Raw genomic sequence first — 26096 nt, forward strand, 5'->3', positions numbered from 1 at the left:
AGTGTGTTACCTAGACCTCTTCCCTGACAAATTGCGTCTTAAAACTAGCAATCCATTTTACCTGGGAGCTAGGGAGGTGCAAGCGGATTCATGAACCGTCCTGAAGGAACACGTGAATGGCTGTCAGTAAAAGCAGGAGCATTCAAACTGTCAGCAGCATCAGACCCTGTTTAAAAGGGCAAGGAAGCCAAGTTGGCAACAGACCTGTTCTAGCATTTTCATTAGCCGTGTAGCAAATGGCTGCTATCTTCCTCTCTGTTACCCGTGAGTCTTCTCCTGGGCTTCTCTACCGCTTACACTAAGTCTAGCTATTCCCTAACTTGTTCAGTTTACCAGTGTTTGTATCCTTATTGTGTTACCTAACTTCCTCCCCTACGCCAGCTCTGGGAACCATGGGATCACAATTCAGCTCTTGTTCCACCTTTTCTTTGTTTGTTTGTTTTCCTAGGCCTTTCTTTGGAAACAGAGGCTGCAGAGAAAGGAGGCTCTGTCGCCAGGCTGCCCTGGGTCTGCAGGCACAAGCCTACACCCTTGTGCCTCCTCCCTGAGAAGCACTCCACATTTTTTTTCTCTTGAGCAGGGAGAATGAGGCAGGGGCAAGCGTGAGGGTGCGGGAAGGGGCAGGGCAATTGGAGGGAGGAGGTAGGGATAGAAAGCTCTATAATCAGCAGAGCACCCTTTTAACACCTGAAACAAATTCTTTGGGTATTAAGTCATGAGGCCTTTGCTGCTGACACAGGTGAAACACAAAGGCATGCCCTTGCATACACGCTTCGCTGCCCCCCGTAGCTAGCCCTACCTAGGAAATGCCAGCTTGCCACTGCGAGGAGGTCTGCTGGGGAACCTCTTCAACGTGCCCATGCAGCAGCCAACAGGAGCCCGCGCCACCGTCTTCGGGAACGGGAGGAATTCCCTTAGTGATGTTTTAAAAAGAATAGCTTGAATGACAGATGGAAAAGAAGAGCACTGAGCAGCTTTTGTTTACCAACCCGCTCCTGCAACACGACAGGGTGCTAGCGTTCATTCTCCCCCCTCGTGCGTCTGCTGTTCGTGTTGCGTGCCCCCGTGGGACGCTCCAGGAGGCTTCGTGGCCACTGTTCGCCTTCACACCCGCACCTGCAGCGCATGGCCACCCAAAACACCTAACTCATCTTTTCCCCTCTGTTCTCACTAATTGCTTCCAAATGCCTAAGCTCTCTTAACCTTTCCTCACACATCTCTGTGATGCTTATCTTTCTATATCATGGTGTTGGTGCCTTTTATCATCACAAAAGACACCAATAAAATTACCTTTACCCTTCCTCACAGGACAATCCCAAGAAAACAGAGCATAAAGGTTATGCGCTCACCTTAACGCTCATTACTTTACAGCAGCCGTATAAAATGAGGTGTGAAATTTATCTTCTAGCTTTCATTAAAAGTTTCAAATGCTTTAATCACAAACACATAATTGAAAGCGAATTTTTTTCACTGACCTGAAAGGGATCCTTATCAGAACTGAGACTGGAGGAATGTCCAGCTTTCTGGTTTGTTTTTCCATACTCAGACTTGCTTAAGGTCCAACCTAGAGGTTGTGGTTTGCAATGTTTGAATTTCAAGAGCACCTGAATGAATGCACTGCAATGCAGGCCACCTGCTGCCCCTGGCTGCTAGCTCCCAGACGCCTACCTAGGCGCCACACCTAGATTAGGCAGGCTGCAGCTATCGGTCTGAGCCAGAGGTGCGGAAGAAATTCTTAATTTCAAAAGCTCTAAAACAAAAAAAAGAAATAAAGAAAAAATAAATTTGTAACAATAAGACCCATACATTCTACGGCATTCACAAAAGCTGTAACTCAGGAAAGCTCTTAGGCACATATTTAAGATAAAGTATGTCCAATATTGCTCTGGAAAGGGTTCTGTGTGACTTCTGGAATGAGACCTGCATGACTGTGCATAGTAAAAAGACACATCTTCACTGCCAAATCTGATGTCTGCTTGACAATCACCACGGTACATTTTATTGCTGAAAAATGTCAGATGAAGATCACAACAAATATTAAAATATCTACCCAAAAGCATAACGGCTAGTGATACTTGTGGCTAAATCAGGCCTGCACTGATGTTTACAAGATATATTTAACCGGAGACATGACTGACAGATACCAGACCAACAGTGACGGGTGAAGACTCTTGCTGTGCCCCAGCAGCTGCCTTCGCTGGACCTACAGAGACCACCACTGCTCCACGCACCCCATCTCTTTTCGCATGCGCTGTCCGTGCTGCGGCGCCTGGCTCTGCTCGTCTGTGCCACAGATCCCACCCACCAAGGCACACCCCTCGCAGAACTGCGACAGAAAACATTTTCCAGTAATGCTCATTTGTCTCATTTGCTCTAGTAATTAAAGTGTTTTCCACAGCAATTCGCAAAGATTCCTTACCAACTCAAAATTTTGTATTTTCCAGTTTTGAAGCTGCTTGAACTCACAGCCAGCCATTCCCAATGCCATTACAAAATTAAGTACTGCTCTGCAAGTCTACAAATGTACCTGTGGCCTAGACTACACTGATACAAAGCAACATTAGGAATATGCTAATAGTCATAATGTTAAAATACATTAAGATTTCCCGTGTTAAGAATATGTTAGCTGATCCCAGTTAATTCTACTGACACACTCTAATGCAGAGTGAAAATTTTCACCTAAATTATTTTTCAAGGGAAAAGTGCAGATTCTCTCAGTTAATGAGTTCGAGCATCTGTATTAATTTCCCAGACTGCCTGCTTAGAAAAAGAAGAAATATAAAAATCATTTCAAATACTTCAAAACAAAAATAATTTTTCTACTATAATGCAATCCTTCAACTGTTAAAGAAAATATTATTTCTGACCTCAATCAGAAAGAAGAAAACATTTTGTTTAATTTAACGCCCTTTGCTACTTCCGGATGGTTCACTAGCTGTTGTCAGAATATTTCATTTTCCACCAACTCCCAAACTGAAAGTATTTTTTTAATTCCTTGTAAACTAAAAATAAAGACCCCCTATCTGCCTAGCTTTGTTCTGATGATAAGCTATATTTGATACAATATAGGTAAAAGATGTTATTAACATATTTTCCAACACGAAACATTTTCCCAGCCTACATACGGAATAAGCATTCTTGCTGCATGGATTGGGTATTTACTTCTAGGGATCAGACTAGATGAGGATAGACAAGTGCTAGTGTACGGCGCTGCACCTCCCGCCCCAACAAACAAAATATTCAAATGCTTACTAAGCACAGTATCATTTTATAAATTATAGTGAGCTAAACCAAAGCAATTAGGTTCATCCAAGAACATCAGGATCATTTGCAAAAAGTAAAAACTGGTTTATGCAAAACAGAGCAATGGGTGTTAATTGAAAAGATCCTGTAACGCTTGACATCCTCCTGAACGCCGGGGCAGGCCAGATTTGGGGGGAAGAAGCTGGGGGGGTAAGGGTTTTTTGAGAGAGATTCCTTTCAATAGCTCTTATCCCCACAGACACCTTTATCACAAGGATCCTAAGTATCATTATTCCCATTTTCCAAGCAGAGAACCAAAGCACCATGTACCATCACAGAGCAGTGGCAATAGACATCTCAGACTCTTAACTCCTACTTTCATTTTCCAGGCCAGTGACAGACAATCTGCCATCCCTAGGAAGAACATCTGCCAGTGACATATTTACAAACAGCAACTGTGTATTTACCAAGTTAGGACGTGAATTGCCAAGGAATGTAAAAAGTCTTGCCCTAAAGAGATCATCATTTATGTAGGTGGAGAGCCCAGACAGGTTTGGGGATTTCAGAACAAACATATGCAAAAGTATTTACTGATCAGAATTAGCTACGGTGAGCTCATGGCATAGAGTGAGAGCTGACAAATTTTAATGGAGGAAGGATGGGAAAATGCTGCGTTAGACATATGACAGTAATCCAGGGTGAAATAAGATTTTTAAAAGTCAAGAGAGATGAACAAGAATGACTCTGGATTAAGTCTAAATCATAGCCATTCTAATAGCTAAAAAATAAAAATAAAATAAAATCACATTGTGAGATAGTTTGGCTACCATCAAGTGCTAAATAACAACATAAAATTACATGGTATGAAATCTTACTAAATTACATGGTATGAAAACCCCACGTATATATCACACCATGTATATATCACTGGAGAATAAACGGGGTTATCTTTCCACTAGTGGTCCTTTCAGTACTACAGCTCACAGGCGTTTATGTCAGAAGTTGTTCCAACATGGACAGTGGCTATTTGTGGTGCAAGAATATACAAGCTCCTGAAGCTGAGCTTCCAGCTCCTGCAGAATAGGAGCAGTGGTGCTTCTAAACCCTTGGCAATCCATCTTCACTAACTGCACCGTTCTGGATAATCTTAGGAGTCTGCTTGTTGTCCCCAGCTTCTTCAGCAGTACACTCCAGAGGCTCTAGGTCATCGTATCTTCTCCGATAGACCACCCTTGAGATTAGGGTTATCAGAAACATTTCCATGATGAGGAGCTGATGGATCATATCTGCCAAAAAAAGGAAGGCAGAGAAAGGCCCCAAAAAGAGGGAAATGACTGTCAGACACAAAGTGAATACCTGGCTTATTAATTTTCATCTGTGCAGAAGGAACAAACTCCACCATCCTGTCCCCATAACGGAGTGTCTCTCACACTCAGCAATAAAATCAGTTACAGAATTACAGTATTGCCCATCAATAAGCACACAATAAGTTATGCATTCAAAATGCAAGAGATTTAAGAGTAATTATGCATGTTGATTTCCTGTCCTCTCATCTCGGATTCCAACTCTTCTCATTATCAAGTTCTTCTCTGCGACTATGACAGCTATAAAGCTTTTGTTACTGTTTTTTAAGTAAAAGCTGAGATTCTCCAAAAGCTACATGATCCCAGGAAATTAGTATTTTGGGAAAACACCAGATACTGCAGTTAGCAATGCTGAACAGGCACCTTTATAAGTAAATGAAGAACATCCTTCCCAAAAGAACTTACAGGCTCCTCTTGCTGAAGAGGAGAGTGGTGGAGCACAGGGAATAACTCTTTGCATGGCCAAGATGTTGATAATAGCTGCCTGCAGGTGGTTCAGAATGAGGATAAACTGCACCAGAAAGAAAAAACAGATGCCTTAGCTACCAGGAAAAGGTTTATAGTTCACACAACAATTCTGCTTTCATAACAGACCCTCTTTTGCCTCCTTCCTCCTTTCTTGCCCTCCCTCTTCTCCTGTCTACCAGCAGGCTACCTGCCATTCTGCAGAATTCATCTTTAGGTCAGGGTGATACAGCTCTGAATGTGACTGCTAAATTAAACCTCTATTTGAAAAGCTTTTCTTCTTAGCCTTTCATTTGGGAGGTGCAATATACGGACTCCCAGCTGGGATTTTAAACAATACTGAGCTCTGAATAATAGGTAACAATGTTTTAAAAACTTCCTGTTAAGCGAACTGATACGCTTACGGTCTCCCTTAGTGGAGGAAGGACTCAAAGACCGTTTTTTCTGTTGTCTCCTCTTTTTGCCACAGCAGGGAGATGTGGTGCTCCCCGAGTATTATGAGACTGGCTTCTTTGCCAGAAGGGATGAAGGACTCTTCGCAGCTTGGCTTCAGCAACAATCACTTACGCATCAAATTACCTGCTATTCGCTGAGCTAGGCCTTCGCTGCCTTGGAGGTACCAAAGTGTCTCTCTGGCTGCTGGCGTAACTGCGTGAGTATAAACCCTCGCATTAATGGAGTTTGCCATGCTAAACCTGGATTCACCCTAATGCAGCTTTGCAGGTGTGACTATCCTGTTTATTGCATTTGTAAGTGCTTAATAATTTACTTAACAGAAACCTTAGTGCACCAGCCTTTCTCTATGTCCTGTTCAAGACAGATGCATATCCAAGGATTCTGCTGTACTTTCTTCATGGTGATGTGGAAGAGGGTGGCCCTGTCCCTAGGCTTTTTCAATCTAACCTATCTAGTTCTATTCCTTACTATTTAGTGATTCCCAGCCAGTATTTTCATTATTATCTAACTCTGAAGTGCAGAATGGCCAAGAAAAACATTGTCAAAACAGAACATTCTGACATGTTGAAACAGCAACAGCCACCCACACAATGCTCCACATCCTCTCCTAGTTTTTAAAAATACACACCAGTATTTTAACATTGTGTTTCGGGATACTGCATCTACAAAGCTTCCTTCAAGCCCCGCAGAAGGTGCTGTTTTGATCTCAGTTGCCTAAAGATGAATGGATTTTACGCGGCTTTCACATCTCCAGCACTCCTGAGTGACTAGAGGTAAATTGGCTCAAGCTGAAACTGAACAGCAGCCAAGGAGAGTGCTTCAAAGGGATGCAGCTTTAATCAGGTAAAAATATGCCTTCGCATAGTGCAATTAATGGGAAAAAAAATAATACAGCTTTTCAACAAACGACCAAGAACCAGAGAGACAGTGTTATATCAGCAGTTAAGAGAAATTCTTATCAGAAATATTAAGCTTCTCACCTGATAAAGAGCAAACTTTGGGATGATCTTCTTACCGATGAGGAGAGTCCTAACTTGTTGAAACATGATTCCAACCGGCCACAGAGCAATAATGGTGAGGACACCAATGAAGCAGCTAATCCATATTGCAGCTCCTTTGGGAGATAACTGAGAAGCAAATCAAACAAGCGTACCTATAAAACTTTACAGTGCGTTTTACTATTTCCAGGAAGAAGCTGTGGACTGGATGATGCAGACGTTAAAATGCTTGTTTCTATCTCCATAAAAGCTGATGGCAGCAGCAGTTGCTGGGGTTTGCATGGGGAAACTGCACGGTACCAACTGGAGTGTTAGCACAGTGCTCTCGCCCAGCAGGCACGGACAGGTAAATCTGTTCAGCCTGGGAAGGTAACAAGTGACACAACCCCTCAATCTGACCCCAGCAACACCCGGGAACGCTCAGCAGCTAGCTCATGAGAGCATATTCAGCATGACACCTCAGAGGGGTCATTTATTTGATACCATGAAACAACAAAAAAATGTATTACTTGTAATCTGAGTTATCCAAGAGGTGCAAAATTATTAGCAGATACAGACTTCTCCATCATCTTGCAGCTTATGTGGTACAAAGCAGAAGTACAGTACTATCTTTTCTACTTTGCACAGATATAAAAATCACCATCATTTGCAGAAAAACATAGAATTAGGCTTCCTGTTTACATGCCAGTACATACACTTGTTTCTTAAAGCTGTACCTTACAAAACACAGGGCAGGTACATCCCACAGAGCAACTTGCAGTCCTGCTATTCTAACCATACAAGCTAGGAAACATACTGGAGCATAATCTGATGCCCAGCCTACCCTGACGCCCAGTTTCTTTCCAAGAGAAGCCAGGAAATGGAGAGTCTGGGGGAAGGCAGAAATTACATGCTTCAGGGTCTCAAAAGAATCCAGTAAGGAGTCACTTAGAAGTGCTCCCAGATTTCACTGTTTAGTTGTAGGCTAAGATACTAACATCACCCCTAAAACCTACGGATTTTGTGGACCATCTCTGATTAAAATATTTACTTACATTGTAAAGGGTGTAATTGCCATTGGTCCAAAGCACTATTGATAAAAACATGAGCACGGGTCGAAGGAAAGCAAACTGAAAGGTGCCCAGCTTCAGCCAAAAGAGGGTTCGCCTGGCCAAAAAAAAAAAATCACATAGGCCAAAATCTTATTAGCAACCTTAGTAACAATTTTTGGATACTGTCAGCTGCAAAACTTTTCCACTCCTGTAGCATGTGGCTAAAATCTGGGGAGGAACAGCTTCAAGATTAGAAAATTTTTCCAATAAATCTTTCCAGTGTTTATTTAGTAAAGTCTCTACAAAACCAGTACTTTTCCTGTTCTGCAGCAATTACATACTAACCAAAGCTGGGCAAAACATGATGTCTTTCTCTGCCGCGAAGCTAACCAGAGAGCCAATAGCAGCATAACCGGTTTCTGAACAATAATGCCACTTGCTCTTGCCTTGCTGCCTTACTATTTCAGTTTTCCGATGAAATCGGGCAATTTAGCCTTCCTCCTCAGATGCTTCCTAGTCCTGTGGCAGATCAAGAAAGGGAATCATACAGACCTAGGTGAAAGGACTGGTAGTTTTTCAATGCATCATGAATACTACCATGTAAGCAGCTGGTTTTGCTCCTCTGTAGTCTAGCAGGAGAAAGGAACTATCTTTTACTTGGCCAACTGCACAAGGCCAGCAGGACAGCTCAGGATTTCCTTACTTCTGTCAGTATAAACAGTGTCCAGAACACAGCCCATACACAGTAACCTGGCCTGACAGCATTAAAAAAGGCACCAGGAAAGGGGCAGATGCACTTGCCAACGGAGGACGTGGAAGCTGACTGACCTGAGCTCTCCTTCAGTCTTCACAGGACAAGCTGTGGCTGCTATGGCTGGCTCATGTTTTAGTCTATCACAGTGTATTTCCCATACTGTTCATGTTGTCTTCGCTGTAGCTCCTTGGGCCCTCGAGGCTGCCGTCGGAGATGCCTCAGCAGACAACAGGCTGCCATTTAGTACGTTACAGGATATAGTCATGAACCAGGAATTACACAAATTGCTGTATTAATATAGCTAATAACCACAGGGTTATGAACAGCAGAAACACATGTGGAAGGGCCTACAAGTGTCCAGCCATTTAGCGCGTGTGCCTTTTCAAGGATTTATTATTCCCAAAGGACTTCAAAGAATAATATGACAAACAGTGCAGTCACTGCTACACCAGGAGTTGTCTTCCTTGTTGACGCAGGTCTATCTTCCTTAACCATCAGACCTCTTCTGCCACATCTCTCCCCACTGTATGGCTTGTTACTTTGCCTCATCAGTCTCCTATACCTTGTCAGCTTTCCCAGGACTGCTTGATAGTATATGGCTTTTTAAAAGAATGAATCCCTCCCTTGGAGTAGCTCCCTGTTTCCCCAGAAGATACCTACAGGAGGAATAAGAGACTGACCTTTCTCTAGTACAGCTTGCCCATATTTTTAAAAAATTGTGCGGTAATGGGAAAAGGCTAGAAGTCAGAAGCAGAGACAGCAGAGGGGTTTCCCAGTGCTAGACACGGAGAAGGAGCCCTAAGCCCTCTGCAGAGCAAAAAGCCTTTTTTAAAAACAGACAGCTGTCCTTCCTCCCAGCAGTAGTAGGCACTATCCAGCTCCTGAAAGGAGTTAATATTCGCTAATGTCATCCTGGGTAAGCTGTCGCTGGACTGATCAATAGGAGGACAGAGCAGAGGATCCTCTCCCAAGCTCTCAGCTACCACAACCTAGACAGAGGGTGACAGACATGGGAAGAAAAACAAATATACTAGTGACACGCTAGATCTATAGCACAGCTCTGTCCCATGGCATTTCTTCAGCTCTGACTGCTGAAATGAGCCTGAACCAATGCCCATGAAAATTAGTAGGTGTCATTTAGAGCCATATCAGCAGTTGCTGATTTTATGTCATTGTATTACATCCATTTTTGGAGGTATATTTTTCAGTCGGTTTACTACCTATTCTTCTTGGTGCCCCCTCCATGTAAATAATTACTGTTATTCCATTAAAATAAAATGACAGAAAAAAAAAAGAGTTTAAATTCTAATACTGAATGAGTCAGTTTAAGGAAAAATTAGTACAACAAAAATTAAACATCACAAACCGCTATGCTGCGTTCTGTTTGCCGCTGTCATTTACCCAGACTATAAAGTCCTTAAGGTCCCTCTGACAATAATGACCAGGCCCTCATAGAAAAGTCTCTGTCTTGCACATTCAGTCCTTCAGCTTTTGCTTTTAATGACAGAAACGTTCTCATACTCTGTGCCAGTAAGAAAGCCCTGGGAAATACGTGAGGCTTCCAGGCTGTGGAGCAGCGTGTAAATGACAGGGTGACGCTGGCCAGAGGAGGAGCCCTGCCAGGCAGTGCTCTAAGGAGCTAGGTTTTCTGTTACAGTATATTGGCTCCTGTAGGTGCAGCTCTCCATCCTCACCCTACTTCTCAAAGGTGCTTTAATACTAAGTTTAGTAGAAGAAAATATTGGCTTTTGCCTCACCAGACAATGCCATTTCGTTGAGATCAAAGCTTTCCAGGAATTGCATCTATTTTTTGTTCTAAAAATTATTTGAATCTGAAGTAGTTTTAAAGTCAAAATCAGAATGAAACATTTCAATTTCGTTGAAGTAAGAGAAATTTTCTTTCAAGACAGCCTCAATTTGACAATTCTGCTTGTGAAAAATACCCAATTTGGAGACATTCGTTCCCTTCTGGAATGAAAAGAAACCGAAATCTCAATTCTTAGGTTTTCTAGAGTAGAAATCCCTCCTCCCTCACACCATTGCTTACTGTAGAAATAGTTTCTTGAAAGAGAATGGGATTAGTTGGGGAGATACGACAGTGCTCAACATTACTACAAGTGGGAACACTGCACTGGGTTAAACTGAGAGAGCTCATGCTCTCGACTCTTACGCGAAATTCTGCATTATAAAACCAAAATAAATTAGTGGTGGTGTACAGCCCCAAAGTGACGGCACTGTTTAAAAGAGACGGCTTGAGACTGACTTTCGGGAAGCAGGGAGGCCCTTTGCTGTAAGCCTGGCCTTGCCAAGTTGGCTGAATTCCAGCAGCCGTTTTCCAGCTGGGATATCTTAAAGGGCAACTCACCTAGTGATGGGCACACGAGGGAGGCAAAGGCAGCAGCAGCAGCAGGGACCGGTGCTGATCTTGAAGCGATCATTTTCAAACCGCCTGAGGAGCAGCTTTTGACCTCCGCATTCTTTAATCATCATCATCAGGAACTTGTGGATAACTATGGCAAAAAATCTAGGAGAGGAAGAAAATGCCAGCTTGAACTTGCCTGTGCGTCTCCGGCATGCCAGTGCTGCCTTCTGTCCAGGGTTTTTACAGCTTGCACTGCGCAATCAACAGAAATTCTAGCACTAGCTGTGAAAAACCTTCAGCTTTCCATCACCTTGGAGGACCAGAACTGCCCTAACATCACCGAAAGAGGAATAAGCTGAGCCACAGAATAGCTGTGGAATTTCACAAAGCTGCACTGGTGGCTGGTGGCAGAGTCAGTATTAAAGCACAGGTTTTTCTGGCCCAAGTCGTTATGGACATACTTTTCTATCTGTTACCTAGTCCTGACTGGTCCAAACTTGTCCTGAGTCCTATTCGTGCTTTAAAAAAAAAACACCGACAACCAACAACAACAAACGTGGCTAGGTTCATATATATATAGCTATCACTGTATGTGCTGCCCCAGTCAGGGTGCGGTTCCTCTGCAACCAAAGCTGATCCAAGCACTGGCTGCTGCAACCCCACCTCTCCCCCTCCTGCACCAGCTGCGCATTCTCAACCCATCCCAGGAACTACAGATTGTACAACCGCCCTTTCCTCCCTTTCCCAAATGGATTTAGGGAACTGATTCACTGAAATCCAACCCCACCAAATAAAAGAGGTCCTCTTCAGCTGCACTGCCTCCTTGAAGGAGTTTGTGGTGCAGCTGGAGACTGTGAGTGGTAGTGGATGCAAGGGAAGGGACAGGAACCTGCAGCTTGGGCAAGGGAGGAGGGGGGATTCAGATAGGCTTAAAGCACCATAGGACTGGATCCTTGGAAGTTTCTGGTAATCTGCACTACCTGCGCAAATTGCTGCATGCTCACCGTGTTCCCTGCTACTGTGTTTTCCCTCCTTTTTCACTCTACTCTCTTAGTAAATGCAATGCGGCAAGGGGTGAGGCTGTTCCTGAGAGTCTGTGATACTGTCCTGCAGTGGGTTCCAGAATCATCCCAAAATCCATTGTGGAGTGCCCAAGGCCACGGCGTCCCCCCACCTGGCTCTGCCTACCAGGGCTGCGCCATCACCTCCAGAAAGCAAGGACCACATTTCTCCATTCTTCTCTGTGCACGTCAGAGCTGTCATGCTCGTACAGAAAGCGCTTTTATCAGGACAACTGTGGAACATTTTTACATTGATATACTCATCGGAGGTTCGCTTGCCACCATTAATAATAGACCTCCATGGCTCATCATTAGTAAAAGCGCAGAGAAGTCACAGGTCAGAGTCTCATTCCACATGACATGCAGAGAGAGGAAAGAAAGAGTACTGCTTCAAAGCTACTGTCAATCCGAGGGATCAATTACATGCAAGTCACAGATCTTTCATACTGAGGTTCCCACACTAGGGGACTGTAGCACTGGGAACTGCTTCAGCGTTTTCCACCTCCCAGAAAAGAGATGCCAAGACATTTCAACTCAAACCAAAAATTACTAAATTGTTAAATTTACAAAATGACTGTGTTTACCAAGAGCAGCAGATGTTTAAAGGGAAGAAATTCAGGGTTTGGGGCAACGTCTAGAAAAAAGGAGAATACTCACACTGCTGCTGTGAAATCTGTAAACATTGTTGAGCGAGGAATCCACATGCCAACGCATGCAGTAGTAGCGATCACCTACAGAGAAAGGGAGGAGGGTTGTAGAAGGGCAGAGATAAAGCAGGTTCATGGGGATTTTCAGGGAAACCCTATTTTCAACATTCAATTTTATCTCTTTTCCATGATAACTTACCGGAGCTGCAGCATTAATCCAAATTATGATCGATCTTTTGGAGGAGGGGATTTTCCTGTAGATGTAGACCGCTTCCTCTATAAACACCAGATTGCCAATTAGCGTCATCAGGGTCAAGACTGCAAAGAGAAATCTCCCTGTTAGGTCAAGGCCTGCAGAGAGAGAAAAGAAAACAGACAGTTCTGATTTATTTCATAAGCATTCCAAACATTTAATGTAAAGATACCATCTCTGAGGGGCTTCTTAGTGAGACTTGCACTCATCCTTAGCTACACAGATAGACCACTGACTCCACAGGATGATTCAAATACTTAAGTTCATGACTAAATCTTTCCAGGATCCACAGACAGCATATGGGAAGAATATGGCTCCGTGTTCTCAAAGCATTATGCAAAAGTCCCCTTCAGAAAGGTGGAGTTCCAGGACAAATGTCCTTCCATGAATGTAAATACGTAACAGAATTTAAATAAATACATAATATAAATAAATACCGTAAATACATATTCTGGGAACTCTTCCAGGCAGACTACAAGCAAAAATGTATTTACTCAGTATTAGTTCTTTGCTTCCATTGTATGTTCATAGGCATCTTTGTGCATAACTTCCTTAGGCATGCAAACTTTTTAGAGGCTTGGTGGAAGTTTGTGGGGCACACGAACAACGTAAGGATAAGCCCCTGATATATCTAGCCTGAGATAAAACTTGATGCCTTCACCAAATTCTTTTTTACTTCTCCCTTGAAGCTGGCTATGGATATCAACATTTACCGACAGCTGATGGGTTTTATGTCTCCGTTGACACTGGGTATGGATATCAACTTTTACCCACGGCTGATGGTTGGGGTGTATTTTCTGCCAAGAAAGGTGCTTCCGGAGACAGAAGAAAGCACTGCAGAGGAGTTATGCTTAATTTGGGGGAAGTTCATGCTCATCACCGGTACTCACTCCCGCTGTGGCTGCAGCCTACCTAAAGGCACACCGAGCAGTGCCTGCAAAGGGGAGCCTCTGCCCCAGCTTCCTTACCCTACCCTGCTTCAAAAAACCCCACCGCTTCCAGACTTGGCCGCAGGCGGAGCGGTCCCACACCTCAGTGGCCACCTCCCCACCTCAGATCTCACCACGGGGGAGCCCGAGACCAGGCGCGGGGCTCGGCAGGTACCGGCAGGCCCCGCCGCTCCCCGCCGGCCACCCTGTTCTCTCACCCCCCACCCGCAGCTCTGGGCTGGGGGGGGCCGCGCTGTCCTCTCTCCCTTCCCCGAAGCCAGAGGCAGCTGGGCCCCTGCCAGGCGGAGGTCCGGCCGGGACGGGCGGCTGCCTGCCCCCGCCCCGGGGATTTCCTCGCCGGGGAAGAACGGCGGCGGGACGGCGGGGGCAGGGGCAGAGGCAGGGGCAGGGGCAGCCACCGCCATCTGCCGCGGGCGCTTGCGGAGGGCGGCGCGCGGCCGGGCAGGGGGCCGTTAACGGCCGGCCGGCGGGCAGCCCCCTCTCCCTCGCGCCCCCCGCCGGCCCCGGCCCGGGCGGGCGGCGGCACTTACTCTGGAGGAGCTCCTGCGAGTAGGGCGGCTCGCTGGCGCCGCAGGACGGGTGGAGGGTCCCGTTCGCCTCGCCCTCCATGGCGGCGCGGCCGCCGGCCCCCGCCGCGGTGGCCCGGCAGCGACGGGGGGACGGGCGGCAGCGGGGCGGCGGGGTCCGGTGCCCGCTCGCTGGCCCCTGGCGAGCGCGGGAGGCGCGATGCCCAGCCCGGCTGCTCGGGGCCGCCGCGGGGCGGTTAGCGATTAACCCAGGGCCGGGCGGGCGGCGCGCAGGGCCCGGCCTCCGCGCTGCTTCCTGGCGCCCAGCGGCCTCGGGCACCGGTGGGCGGACAGTGCCGAGCCCGCGGGGCAATTCGCTCCCCGGGCCGTCTGCGAGGAGCCGTGTCCCGGCTGTTGGCGGCGTCTCTGCTCGGCCTCCGTGGAGGGGCGCTTGCGGGAGCCAGCGAGCCCCCCGCGTCCCTTCTTTCGGCGGCCCGGGGTGTCGGGGCAGCTGGAGCCGGGTCTCGCACGGGAGCGCTGGCTGCCAGCCGAGGAGGGATGGGGAGTCGGCCGAAGAGCAGGGCGGGTTGCCCAGTGCCACATCCGCCTTCACCCCAGCCCTGGGCGCTCGCTGCAGGGGCCTGTGGAGGCAGCAAGTTGCTTGGTCAACGTAGCAGACGGTCAAAGGACTTTCCATGGAGCCCTTCACCAAAGACTTCCCGGTAATCTTGGCTGCAATGAGGTGAAAAGCAGCACCGTCTTCTGCGCTGGCTGAGAGCACGTCAAGGGTAGGAATACATCAAGGGACTCTCCACTTCCCCACATGTTTCACCTGCTGGAAGGATCCTTTCTGGAAGGATCTTTTCTGGAGCCTGTGCTGTGCAACACATCCAGGTTGTTTCCAGGAGAATTGAATGAGTAATGAAATGATGGAGTTTGGTGACCCACCAAGTTGCTGTGGATAGTCAGTCTGAAAGCCGGCTGCAAGAAGCAGCAGCGGGATCGTTACAGCACCAGGTGACAAAACAGCAGGTGACACTCTGTATCAATAAACACCAAATAGTGCTTGGGGAAAGAGGACAATGCTGACTACTGACACTAGGATTAGCTATTGCCACTCAGGAAAAAGATCTCAGGGCCACAATGGATAGTCCTCAGAAAGGCAGCTGAGGAATCAGCATGGAAGACAATGCAAAGGAATGTCAAGAATTAGTGGGTAAAGAATAGAAGACACAAAACAGCTGAAATGCGTATGGAGGCCTCCCTTCATCAAGGTGGTACTCCAGGAACTTGAACAAATTGAGGGGAAGTGGGGAATTTAGGGACTGCAGGACACTCGTAGGCACCACGGGCCCTTGTGGTAAAACCTGCCATCCTGCAGTTTTCACAGGATTCCCGGAGGTTTTACGAGAAGGACAGGCTGGACACTGAAATGCTGCTAGCAAAACAGGGATGCAGAGGAGAACTGAGCTGCTCAGCAGCTGAAGACCGGCAGGTGTTAGGAAAAGGCAGGTCCCTTCCAGTGTGGCGGGATTTGGGAGCGAGACAGGTGAGGCTACTGACAGCCTGTTCTGCTGCTGTCAGGAAGGCTTGGTTGTAGACCAGCGCCATTTATTTTGAGTTCCCCTTGTCATTGCTCTCATTGTTTTCACTGCATTGTAAGGTGAAGAGGAGAGCTTTACAGTTACACCGGGAGGGATGCGACAGTAACGGACTGTTAGAATGTGGTATCTGCCCAGCCTTCACAGGCTGCCCGGGGCATCCTCCATCTAGCACATCTGCTGCTGCCCAGCTGCAGAAAGATGCAGGCAAAAATCTTGAAACATCGTTCCAGCTTATATTCTATTTGGAAGTCTGTTTGCTCATCCTGAAGAAACAGTTGCTAGTAGAGGGGGAAATAGCCTTAATACACCATGCTTTTTCTACCCAGTTGGCTTGATTTTTATCAAACTGTTTGAAGGTGATTGCACATTCCAAAATGTGACCGAAAGCTCAAGTTAGGATTTGCTGAGATGGAAAGATGGCCCAAAGCCTTTGAAGGTCTTTCCTGAGCAGAGACAACAGGATTCCCATCTGCTACTGTTATAGTTGCCAGCTCCTTGCGTTCCCTGAAAGCTAAAAATAAGAATCGCTTTCCTATGAATCCTTTCTTTGAATGAGGCAGGTTTGTCAGTGCTTTTGTTAAAGAAATTCACACATTAAGTGTAGGTGTGACAAAACTCATGGCTATTTTACCATATGTGAAAGAAACCCAGAGTCTGCTTTGATTTAAGAATTCCCTGAAGAATCCACAGGGTAACAATTTTGGATTTGACAGCCATATTTTAGTCATTCAGCAATACCAGTTTGGAACAAATAGACTGGACATGGCATTAGAGGACTTCCTGTCTCACGAGCCTTCTAGAAAAGTAACAGGTTGAAGTTTAGAGGTTAAGGATTAATTCTCAGCTGCTGTTGTAGAGAGCCATCCTACTCTCTTCTGCTGGAGTTTCTTATGCAGAATAGAGTCTGAAAACAAAACCACGTATCTACTGTGATTTCTTCTTGTTAGAAACACCATTTGCCATCTTCGGGTCAAACGTTAGATCCACTTCCTTAAAAGCTGCCATACATCTGGTGGGAGCGTGCATCATCTCTTCCTCACATTCTGGGCTATTTCTTGGCAACAACATTTGCCTGACAGTCCTTAAACTGAATAAACCAGACTGAAGAACATGCTGTGACCCCTCAGATACCGTAGCTGGAGGTCTGCTGCTCTGCGCACACTTTCTTAGCCCAGGCTCTTCAGCAGTGCCCCCTCCGCACTGGCCTCTCAGCCAAATGCGGGGTGTCTACACCAACCGCAAACCCTTCAAATCATCAGCAGCATAAGTACATTTTCCTCCCAGCTCCACTATTTCAGTTTTTGGCTTAACCTTTTAGTTTAATACATGATATTTGCCACAAAAAACATGTTCAGTAGTAGAAAAGTATTTATAAATGGATCACCTGTCCGTTTAGATGCATCAAGAGATTTTCACAGTTCCTCAGAATAAAAACCACCTGTGAATGCAGTTCCCTGACTCTGTTTACTGGGGGCTTTCAGGTACTTCCCACAGCATTGTCCTGGAGAAGCTGGCTGCTCACGGCTTGGATGGGTGCACTCTGCGCTGGGTTAAAAACTGGCTGGATGGCCGAGCCCAGAGGGTGGTGGTGAATGGAGTCAAATCCAGTTGGCGGCCGGTCACGAGTGGTGTTCCCCAGGGCTCAGTGTTGGGGCCGGTCCTGTTCAACATCTTCATTGATGATCTGGATGAGGGGATCGAGTGCACCCTCAGTAAGTTTGCAGATGGCACCAAGTTGGGTGGAAGTGTCGATCTGCTGGAGGGTAGGAAGGCCCTGCAGAGGGACCTGGACAGGCTGGATCGATGGGCTGGGGCCAACTGCGTGAGATTCAACAAGGCCAAGTGCTGGGTCCTGCACTTGGGTCAGAACCACCCCATGCAACGCTACAGGCTGGGGGAGGAGTGGCTGGAGAGCTGCCTGGCGGAAAAGGACCTGGGGGTGTTGGCTGACAGCCGCCTGAACATGAGCCAGCAGTGTGCTCAGGTGGCCAAGAGGGCCAATGGCATCCTGGCTTGTATCAGGAATAGTGTGACCAGCAGGACCAGGGAGGTGATGGTGCCCCTGTACTCAGCACTGGTGAGGCCGCACCTCGAGTACTGTGTTCAGTTTTGGGCCCCTCACTACAAGAAGGACATCAAGGTGCTGGAGTGTGTCCAGAGAAGGGCAACGAAGCTGGTGAAGGGTCTAGAGCACAAGTCTTATGAGGAGCGGCTGAGGGAGCTGCAGTTGTTTAGCCTGGAGAAGAGGAGGCTGAGGGGAGACCTTATTGCTCTCTACAACTACCTGAAAGGAGGTTGTAGCGAGGTGGGGGTCGGTCTCTTCTCCCTAGTAACAAGCGACAGGATGAGAGGAAACAGCCTCAAGCTGCACCAGGGGAAGTTTAGTTTGGATATTAGGAAAAAATTCTTCACCAAAAGGGTAGTCAGGCACTGGAACAGGCTGCTCAGGGAAGTGGTTGAGTCTCCATTCCTGGAGGTATTTAAAAGACAGGTAGATGTGGTGCTCGAGGACATGGTTTAGTGGTGGACTTGGCAGTGCTAGGTTAACGGTTGGATTCGATGATCTTAAGGGTCTTTTCCAACCTTAACGATTCTGTGATTCTACTTTGTGGTTCAGCCCCCTTCCAGACACTGTACTGCTCAGATTTGTTTCTTCTCAAGGAACATGCCCCTTTGCATCTACCGGCATGCTCTTCTTTTAAAGAGCACCACAGATGTTTCTCTTTCTTCCATTTTTATGATGACTTTCATTGTCACCTGCCTCACTGCAGGAATAACTGCATCTTCTCAGCTCCGTTGAACAAGATGCCGGTTGTGATCCTTGTCCCCCCAGCACGCAGTCCGGAGGAGCTGATGCCACCTGTGGTTTCTCCCTGAAGGAGGCATGCTGGCATTCAGAAGGTGACACAGCCCCTCTATCCCATATTGATGGGCCAGGCCTGCAGAGAGAAATCCTGACGGCAGCCCTGGCTCAGAAGCTGGACAGCAGGAGATCGTGCAGGCTATCACAGGACAAGCATTAAGCTCCATCACATAGGTTATATGGGATAGGCTATGTTATTTTGGTTGTGGGGAAATCTAGCAGATGTCATCATCATCAGTGCAGATGGAAAATACAGTCAAAGACCTTTCCTGGGGGGCAAAATTATCTTCAGCTGAGTTCAAGCTACCAAGAAAAGTTTGTATTAGAAAAATAAATCAACCATTTTCAGTGCCATAGGACTGTACATCCGATTTCTCACAAGTTTGGATACCCAACCACCTAAGAAAAGTCAGCTAAAATTGTCCAGCTTCCAAAGGCACGTACAGGTTTAATAATGAAATTAAATCCTGTTTCTCAGCTATAGCATATTATACAGTTGAACTTAGATGCAGCTTGGCCTTTTCCCCTAGAAAGCCGTTGACTTTTCACCTACTGCCAGTAATAAACTGCCCATTTCAGAAAAGGTGGCTCATTAATGTAAGAGAAGGAACACCTGTGTCACTGTTAAAGAAATTAATAATGGGATTGGCTTGTTATTTGGATCCTGGCAGCAACTGAAAAAATAAAGAAATACAGTGACTGCAATGAAGTAAATTAAGATAACAAAACTAAATTGTAATTTTCAGGCCTGTTCAGATGGACAAATTTCTACACGAAAAAGAATATCAGCTATGCCAGAAACTTTACATCTGCGCTTTTAAGAGGAAAGCTCAGACAAAGGCTCTTATCAGTAGAGAAGCAATAAAAAAGAAAAGAGAGAGGCTTTCATTAAATCTGAAGCTAACAAGTTTGATTTTATCTCACTTCCAAAGTAGCAAATCAGTTTCTGGCAGTCAATATAGGGGAGAAATACAAAAAGGCAAAATCAAACTATTGTTTTTGTAATATATTGTTACACTTCCATCCAGGTACGAGTAATTATTTGCCTTCTCTTACCTTTTTAAAGTAACTTCCGAGCGATTGGATGTGGCAGTAGAACAACAGAAAGGAAATTCACAGTACTTCATAGTAGAACAAAGAGCTGAAAGAACGTTATAAAATTAGGACCCCAAATTGGTGGTAAGGGGGGGTGGCCAACAATCAGCATCCTGAGGGAGAATAGAGGCAGGCAGTGCATTTTCTCTGCCATTGCTGTGATAAAGAACATATATTTGATTGCAGAGCTTTTCAGCAATGGGAGAAGTTTTTCCCCAAAGGAGTGTTGATGAGCAGTAAGACAAATATGTCTTAAGGACCAAGTAAGTGCCACTTTGTGAGCATCTCATATGTGTCCAAGGGCACTGATGGGCAAAGACAAACCTCACAGATCTTCAGCATCAAAAAGAATAGATTAGGATTAAGAAGTTCTTTCCCTAGGGTGAATTTCTGTAGATTTTTCCTTCCCAGTCTTGACTTATAATCCTCAACTTCTAGAGGAGGGCTGTCAAGAATTTTGAGAAGTATTTGTGTCAAAAATGCCAGTTCATCTGAACTGAAGCTTCTGATAAGAGAGGTGATTTTTAAAAGATTTATTGACAGGAAATTATTTTTTAACTTTGGTTTATGTGGAAACATTTCAGTTTGACATTTCCTATATGAACTGTTCTGCATCTGCTGTTCAAAGCAAATTTTGAAATCTGAAACATTTTGAAACTCATAAAAATAAAAAATAAAAGTGATGGAAATCAAAAAGCAATGTTTCAAAATGAGGAAATTGCACACAAACTGCTTTATTTTTTGTTTATAGAAGTTTCTGCTTTTCAACTTAATTCAGGAGCGCAGACCTTAACAAAAGCTAAGGACCTCGTTATGGAATAGGACATGCAGAGTCAAGACGACTATGATCGAGACCATGTTTTACAGCTGTTTCCTGAAGGGGAAAGCGGGGGTCTCTTTAGAAGTTACTGGTGTTATTCTGACTGGGAGGCGGCATCTCGGGCACACTGCAGTTAATGACTAAGCCTGTTTTTTCCACAACAGTCGGGTGCTGGGCAAGACAGGTCATGCATTTCTTCCCCCAGCTCGTAACATGACAGAAATGGTTTTTTGCTCTTTTGTATTGCTATTACCGGGAAGGGGGAAAAAAAAAAACAAAACCAAAACCAGAACATGCACACACAACAATAAAACTGTAATATAATAATAAAATAAAAAACCAAAACAGAACACCTTCCCAAACTAGAGGTGTGTTGTTTCCTGTAGCTAGCAGACCACGCGCTAGCACGCAAGGTGAAAAAAGCATACATGTACGAACGCAAAATGTTTTTAAACCATGGGTTTTAGTCACCATAGCAGTGAGACTGCCTGCGCCAGAGGCCTGGGCACAGGCCTGAACTGTCTACCTAAAAAATCAATGCTACAACCTGAAACTGTATGTTTTACCTTTATATAAACATAGGTTATGAAATTCTGAAACTTGGTTTGCAAGTAATGTTACAAGTAAAAGCTGGGGAGCTTAGGTTGTGTGCTTATATTATCTGTTTCTTCTTCCTGCAAAATGAACCTTACTTCTGGCTGGACATGCACTCCTAAGGTTTTTTTCTGTAAGAAATTAATAGAAATTAGACTAAGAAAGTTACAGTCAGAAAAAAACATATGTTGTTTTCAGTTCGATGTTACTTGAAAACTACCTCAATTCTACAGCTGTCCCTATGTGCGTGGGAAATTCATGGTTCTAAAAACATATTGAAAAGCCGTAGGCAATGTCTGGAGTCTACACTGAGCTGCGAAGGTGAAAGAAGAGCACAACCATCCTTCAAATGGCATTCAATTACGAATTTTTGTCCTGCGATTCATACAGAAACTGAGCCAACAGGAGCAGTGGAGAGATTTTGGTAGAGAAGCAAGACCGTCTGGAGCACGGTCTGGCTGGAAAGGAAAAGCAAAAGCCTTCAAATAAGCATTAGGCACGCGTTTGTAATAGCTGAAAGATACACTGTCTGCAGATGAAAACTGGAAGTTAGGCTTCAGACAAATACCAAAACTGGACAGGAGTAACTGAGTGATCTGAGATGTTATGAAATAATACACAGGTCACAGTAAACCAGAAAAAAGCCCTCTGAAACAGTTAACAAGAGTGAGAGACTGTGTGGCTGTCTCTAGCACAGCTCCCTTCCTCTGTGCAAATGGTGGCTGCACCTCTGATCCCTGTGCGTGGGACAAAAACTGCTAAGCCAGGGGCAGCTCTTCTCTTGAGGCTGGGGGGTCCCCTCCAGGACTTACAGACCCTCCTAAAATGTTTGTGGTTCTGCGGAGCAGAAAAAATGCCCAAACCCTTAGCTTGCAAAAGACCCTGCAGCTTTCTGCTGTGCACCCCTAGATGTTTTTACAGCGTTTGACAACTCGTTGCAACCCGTGAGGGGTTTCACCTTCGGGAGTCGTGTGCTTGGTGTGCCCACACCATCGCCGACAGGGGGTTTCACTGACTGTCCCCCGGCTCACGGAGACTGGCAGGGGCAGCGCAGGCTGCCAGGGGGAAGGGGACGTTGGAGAAAGCTACAAGGCTCTTCCCAAGGGGGTGGCCATTTTTTGTGTTTTCCAGTGACAGCTAAATATTCACATTGTGTTAGTATTGCCTTGATAATGAGTAACCTGTACTGTTCTTGGGGTTTATGATATTGTTCTCTTAAAAGTGCGATGTTTTGTTTCCACTCTATCTGCATTTGAACAGAAATATGGGTCTTGTGAACACAATGAAGGAGATTCACAGCAACTGTGGTGTTGCTTTGGTTTTGGCAAGGATTTCTTTCATCCTGTTGTAAAAGTCAAGCAACCGGTTTGAGCCTCAGCTTTTCTGTCTGTGCAATGGCAAAACTGCACTTGCCCGCAGAGCAGAGCAGTGGACGGGTGCCCCTGGTGATGGCTGCAAAAGGACAAGAAACTTTGAAGTGTTCCTTGATCACCATACAGGTAAAGTGAATTCTTCTGATACTATTCATATTTGGAAATGTATCATCTTTCAATGATTCTTTAAAAAGTAGCCACCGAATTCAAATGTTAAGCTTTGCTGGGCAGAACTGTTATGATTTATTCCAAAGTACAGGGTTAAAGGCCTCAGTTCCAGAGAGAGAGACACTGCATAATTGTATTAGCTGGTATTTGTATTAGCAAAAGACGGGTTCAGATCAGCTTACTCCTTGCGCATAGTGAACCACAAAGGACTGTAAGTATTCACATCCCGTCAGCAGCTGTCACATCATCTTAGCAACTGTCAGGGGGTACAGCCAGAAATCTGCGACTGTCGAAAGAGCAAAATGGAGTCTGAAGTCATACAAAAAGTCATCACCAAATAATGGAAAGAATAGTTTCATACCAGCCTTAAGAAGTAAACAAACAGCATCACTGTAGTGAGCATATATTTAGAAGTTTCATTTTCTGTGCACTTCTGCCCTCTCAAACCAAAATGGTTCCAAAAATGGAACCTGATAGCCATGATTTCGTTGCTGATGCTTTAAACAAATGTGCTACAGAAATGCCACCTTCTCCTAATGCAGCTCTGCCTAAGCAACACTGGCAGTGTTAACTCTCGTGATCCATTAACATGGAAGATTACGCATTATGCAAATTTGCAAAGACCTGCCAGAAATGAAAAGCAATTTGAAGTGGAATAGGTGTAACGAGTATTGTCATCTATTATCTACATATCTGGATTTTACCTGAATGCAGTTTTCTTCCACTCCTCGCGCACATTCATCCTACTTTGTTCAAAGTGTTAATTTGTCATCCTCTTCCATCTGGAGTAAATACACACATAGGACGTAGGCACACACCACAGTCACCCTGAGTGGAGACACGGGCTCCCAAGCGATTGCGAATCAGGGCTCCGGTTTGCCGAGCCAGAGGACGGCAGAGCAGGACTTTCAGGACATCGTATCTAGCTTAACTCTGGAGGGGTTTCCTTGGCAAAGGCTCCATACCTGTTTCATTAGGTGAAACTCAGCGCCTGTCTTTCCGTACGGAAGCAAAAGTAGTATCTGCCAGTAGACAGCTCGGGAGTTCCCATTACACCTTTCAAACTAAGACAGAAATTCCTGCTCCAAATGTCAGAGTTTTGGTACTCCTGCATTTCCAGAAGGTCCACATCTGACCTGGTGGGAGGCTGGGGGAAAAAAAGATACATTGGCGCGACTCGGCTTTGGGTAGAGTACACCTTGCACGCTCCCCTTCTGCAGCTTTGGGGAGGGCAGGCTGATCCGCCCCAGGCACAGCCTGGCAGCCCCTGCTGGTCCAGCTCCCGGTGCTACCTGTGGCAGACATGGCAGCCAGGCGGCATCAGCTGGCCACAGGCAGGCTGTGGTCTCACCTGAGAGGAGGGCGTCACCCCCACGCAATGCACCACCTGGTGCTTGTCATTAAATGAACAGTTATTCTGGCGCTTTCACAGCAAGCTGAAGAGGGATAGGGAGGCTGGGGCTGAAGAGCAGAGAGAGAGATGTGTGCAGTGTTCCTGGGGAGGGCTGGGACCTTGGGAGTGCAGGACTTGCTTTGGGCTCTCACCCAGCAGCCAGGAGCTGTGATTTACTAGAAGACCAGCCATGTCTCTCCAAAGTTTCCCCACTTTCAGGCTACTCTCAAGTTAGCAAGCTGATTTCCGTGGCATTTCTGCATAACCGAGGATAGCTGCAGCAGTATATCCCAGATGTCCACCTTGTTTTACTATCAGCAAAGCCTTTTTTAATGCCTGTCCCAGGCCACTGTTGTCCCAGACAAACCTGTCAATATAAATGCATGCACTTTATCCAGGTGAATTTCACCAGCATCTGTTTCAGGAAGGAAGGAGATGCTTTGGAGCAACTAGGAACTCTACTGCTGGCCACTTTCTTTTTATTTCTTGAACCATTTTCAAAACAGCTGTTACATGTCCCTCTTACATTTCATCTCATCTCAGGACACGCGATAGATATGTTTCTGAGGGTGTCATGAGGGTACCATTATAAAGAGATTATTAAAAAAAAACAACATAGAAAGAGAAAGAAAAGCAGATGTTTTGCATGCCAGTTAGGCAAATTTGTAGGAAGAGATAATTCATTTTATTAGCCCAGCTTGAGTAAGCTGGGAAAAAACAGGAAAGCTTTCAGATGTGAGGAACCATCAGAGACCAAAGTGTGTCAGTGACATTTCAATAGATGTATTTGCTTCCCCAAGAAAACTTTTGGCTCAAATACAGTAACCTTAGGCAGCTTTTTAACTGCAACGAGACTCAAAGGCAGAAGCAATTTTAACATACTATGAGCTAGCCCCTACAGAGACCTTTTCTGTACATCTTTCTTTTGGTTTGATGAATTCACTACATATGTTCAGATACTGCTTACGTTCCTAATAGCCTCCTTCTCTCTTCCCCTCATCTTTTTGTTATTTTATTAGAATATCTTTTTGTTTTACAGGATAAATTGTTCGTGTTAATGTGTAAGTTGCAGGGTGTGCGGTCTGTCTGAGACCCAAGCAAGCTTTCCTACTCTTGCTTGGCAGTTCCCATGGCAGCATCTGTTAGCTCTCCCTTAGTCTAACATCTTTCTGATTTACCTCCACTTGCCTCTTCTATTATCTCCTCTTGCCACCAATTTCGTCTTTCCTAGCATTTGACAAGTTGACTAGCACCTTCGTATAGCAGCTATCACAGCTCCCCCAGCATCTTTCAGCCCTTGCTGACAGCTGAATAACATGGTATCTGTCCTGTTTCAGAGCTGTCATTCCCACATAATAATTTTCAGAGAATAATTTCTCTGATGCCATTTGTTTCTTTTTCCTCTGTCCCCCAATTCTACACAGTCAGTTTACAGTTTCTCCAGTATTTACTCCCCAGCAATTCATTCTGACTTTGTAAGTGGAAGCAAGAAGCTGAATAAGTTCCACCCGAATGCCGAGCTGTGTATTTGGGGGCTGGGGGGTGGGGGGGTGTTCAAGTCTCACGATAGAAAATTATTATCTTGTCTGACTGACAGGTAATACTTAGGGTCTGATTTCTGCAATGCAAACATTTGCATGGCCTGAAAGTAATTTATATAAACGTTTGATAACAATTGCTTGGAATTTACTATGGCTGAAAACATTCACGTCAGTAAAACTAAGTCAGTGAAATGCTTGCAGAAAGCCACATTGTCACCTCTCTAGAAAGAACGGAAACTTCATAATGCTTGGTATTTTTCTTGAAGCCCCATTTTCTTCAAGAATCTCAGCTTTTGCTCAAAATAAAAGTCCATTTTAAAAGATATTTTTATCAGAAAAAAATATTGAAAATGCAATCTATATCCTAAAGATTAAAAAAAAAAAAACAAAACCAAACCACTACCAACAGAATACACTAAAAGGTATATATCTCTTTAAATCTCATCATTCTGTGAACCAGGCTTCTAACAGCTTACTCCAATAAGCTAGAACACTGAAAAAAATGTATTAAAACCAAAGTCATGCTTTTCATGATTCTTGGGCTATTTTTGCAAC

The 26096-nt window shown here is 45.3% G+C and overlaps 1 protein-coding gene across 3 annotated transcripts; it reads right to left on the minus strand.

Moving 5' to 3' along the window:
* Positions 1–1966: 1966 nt before the first annotated feature.
* LOC104022560 (organic solute transporter subunit alpha) lies at positions 1967–15007 on the minus strand. Of its 3 annotated transcripts, none has more exons than XM_087757728.1 (8): positions 14923–15007; positions 12581–12699; positions 12392–12465; positions 10677–10835; positions 7561–7672; positions 6509–6655; positions 5013–5118; positions 1967–4529 (listed from the first exon to the last, which is right to left on the minus strand). In XM_087757728.1, the coding sequence occupies exons 1-8, from the start codon at positions 14978–14980 to the stop codon at positions 4342–4344; spliced, it is 963 nt and encodes a 320-aa protein (XP_087613854.1). In that variant the 5' UTR covers positions 14981–15007; the 3' UTR covers positions 1967–4341. The 3 variants fall into 3 exon arrangements, with proteins under 3 accessions (XP_087613854.1, XP_087613853.1, XP_087613852.1); XM_087757727.1 differs by lacking the exon at positions 14923–15007 and adding an exon at positions 14115–14318; XM_087757726.1 differs by lacking the exon at positions 14923–15007 and adding an exon at positions 14115–14318 and having other exon boundaries at positions 12581–12732.
* Between the last annotated feature and the right edge of the window lie 11089 nt (positions 15008–26096).

This window comes from Nipponia nippon, unplaced genomic scaffold, assembly GCF_047370975.1.
Source record: "Nipponia nippon isolate SJK-2023a ecotype South Korea unplaced genomic scaffold, ASM4737097v1 scaffold_2, whole genome shotgun sequence".
NCBI classification, from domain to species: Eukaryota; Metazoa; Chordata; class Aves; order Pelecaniformes; family Threskiornithidae; genus Nipponia; species Nipponia nippon.